General features: G+C 42.4%; 1 protein-coding gene across 4 annotated transcripts in view; it reads left to right on the top strand.

Moving 5' to 3' along the window:
- Positions 1 to 2595, top strand: part of crtc1a (CREB regulated transcription coactivator 1a) — a 64025-nt gene that overhangs the window by 45803 nt on the left and 15627 nt on the right. For all 4 annotated transcript variants that reach the window (XM_008433445.2, XM_008433444.2, XM_008433447.2 and 1 more), the window contains 2 exons: positions 821 to 904; positions 1013 to 1190. In XM_008433445.2, coding sequence (XP_008431667.1) covers positions 821 to 904; positions 1013 to 1190 — 262 coding nt within the window. The remainder of the gene's footprint in view (positions 1 to 820; positions 905 to 1012; positions 1191 to 2595) is intronic.

Raw genomic sequence — 2595 nt, 5'->3', positions numbered from 1 at the left:
ACACTGATTGAGAAGGCGTGGTTGAACAAATAACTAGCGGCAGAATCGTGTACCATGAAAACTGCGCGTGCAGCAGCGTAATTCTGGAAACTTTTGGGTACCCCCTCGTATTTTACACTATTGTAAGGCAGGGGTGTCCAAACTTTTTGTCACAGGCAAAAAACAGTCGAGTCAAAAAGAGTTGCCACCAAAAAAAAGTTCAAGTAAATTAAAAGAAGACACTGTAATTTGTTTTTTCTTTTTTTTTAGTTATTCTGCAATAGACTATTCTGCAATATTAAACGAGTAACAGGATGTGTAAAGTATTGCAGATCCAAAACAGGAAAAGCGTTTTGCAGGTTGACCTCAAAGGGGTGAATTTTAAAATGTCTCTACTGTAAATAATTACTTTTTTGTCCATTCTGAGTAATAAAAATGGGATTTAGGTCACTTTTACAGAAACGTATATGACCAAGTTTAATAAATTCATTAAAGGCAGATCTGGGTGCATTAAAGCCTGCTGTGTTTGTTGTCAACGTTTTCTATTGTAAGATTTGAATTTGTAATTTTACCCTGATTAAAAATAAAAAGTCTCCATCTACATCAACTAATTTTTCAAAGAGGGGACACATTTTTAATTGCCTTCATGGGCCACACAAAGTTAGTCCAGGGGCCACAGATGGCACCCAGGACACACTTTGGACACCCCTGTTGTGAGGTGACATTCGTATTGCTGTGCTCTTTCCATCCACCGTGTTTCCTCTGCTCTCTCCTCATCATCACTTGGAGTTTTCAGGAGTTTGGACAGGAATAACGATCAGATCTTGTTTCCCTGCTGCAGCATAACTCCATCCTGGGTAGTGTGTTTGCTGACTTCTATGACCAGCAGCTGCCATCCATTCAGGCCAGCGTTCTCTCACAACAGGTTCATGCTGTGTGTGTGTGTGTGTGCGTGCGCGCGTGCGTGTGTGTGTGTATTCACAAAAAGAATTCCAACACAGTTGGAATGAGAAATGTTTTCTGTGACTTCCAGTTGGAGCAGTTCAACATGATGGAGACCCCCATCAGCTCTGACAGCCTGTACAGCCAGACCTCCACCCTCAACTACTCCCAGGCTCTTATGATGGGTTTGACCGGCCACTGCAACCTTCAGGACTCCCAGCAGCTGGGCTACAGTAGCCATGGCAACATCCCCAACATCATTCTGACAGGTGCCACTTCAACATTTTGTCCAGACTGGTTCATGCAGAAATCTTCAGTTCCGTCTGAAACTGCAGACTTGTCTGTGTCTGGATGGACTTGGACATGTTGTTAAACTGTCCAAGTCCATCCAGTCTGCACACCTGATCACTTCCTTAAGCTGATTTCAGGCCTTTCTGCTTGACTTGACATCAATACAGTGCTTGTGGTTGACTTTGGATTAATCAATTAATAGCTGGACAGCTAAATGAGTCTCATCTTTTTTAACAGTAACTTGAACAAAGTGAAGCTAAACCTGTAACGTTTGAGGAGTTTCTTAGTAGAACAGATTTACAGACAAAGAGTTTTAGGTTTGGTTAGGTCAGGGGACTTTATCTACCCAGAGGTGGATTTGGTTTGCAGTGGTTCAAATCATACATATTCTCACACACACACACACACACACTGTAAAAAGTAAGAACACATCACATAATCTTTGACAGATAAAATGATTAATGGTCCACTTGTCATATTCAAAGCAAAGTAAGACCCAGAAGAGGAGAGTATGTAATTAATATGTATGTAATTAGCATTGTGTTGAAATAAGAATATTAGCAGGGCTTAAAGAGCTCCGGCCGGGGGCCGGATTTCCGGCTTTTGACCAAGCGGTCCGCCTCAACCAAACGGTAGTCTCCGGGCTTAAAGAGCTGCGTCTACAAAGATGTCTGCCAATCAGAATTCTAGCTCCCGTGTTCTTGACCAATGACTGTAAAACGGTTTGTAGAAAAGAAGCGCATGCGTTCGGTTCGGCGGTTAAATCAAATGCGATATGAAAAAAGATGGAGTTTGTYTGACCCGGTAAAGAAACACGTTTACTTGAGAAAGGAATTAAAAACAAGTGGCGCTGGGCATGGCTAGAGGAAAGAGGACAAGACAGGAAGTTGGTGGACATTTTTACAAAAGGGGCGCCGGGATTCCTTTGGGGGGCGTTTGGTCGAAGGTAAACTTTTCACCTTACAATCACAACAATACCAGTTTAGACTTTGAGCAACTTACTAAAACTGTATTTCGTAACGTTCATTTTATAGCGTTAACACCGGTGCTGTAAGTGGTCCGGTATGAAACGGGGGTGATAGAACAACACAGCACTTTTACATTTCAATAATCAGAATACCGAAATTGTTTCAGTTGTTTTGAAAGGTTTATGTCAGTCTGCCTTTTCCCCATCGATACGCTTCCCTACCGTCCTGCACCTTACGGGGTAAAAAAAACCCGAGGCGCACATTGCGCAAAACTCTGAAACAGGAGAAGCGGGACATAAAACGGAGCGACGAACTAGATGTGAATTATGGTATAAAAACAGAATCTGATGCCAAACAGTGAAAAATCAACACATTATGTGAAACATGACGATTAGGCGGCGCAGCAGGTGATGAG

The sequence above is a fragment of the Poecilia reticulata genome, linkage group LG17, assembly GCF_000633615.1.
Source record: "Poecilia reticulata strain Guanapo linkage group LG17, Guppy_female_1.0+MT, whole genome shotgun sequence".
NCBI lineage: Eukaryota > Metazoa > Chordata > Actinopteri > Cyprinodontiformes > Poeciliidae > Poecilia > Poecilia reticulata.
Note: the sequence above shows the minus strand (reverse complement) of the source record. Positions and strands in the feature narration are given on the sequence as shown.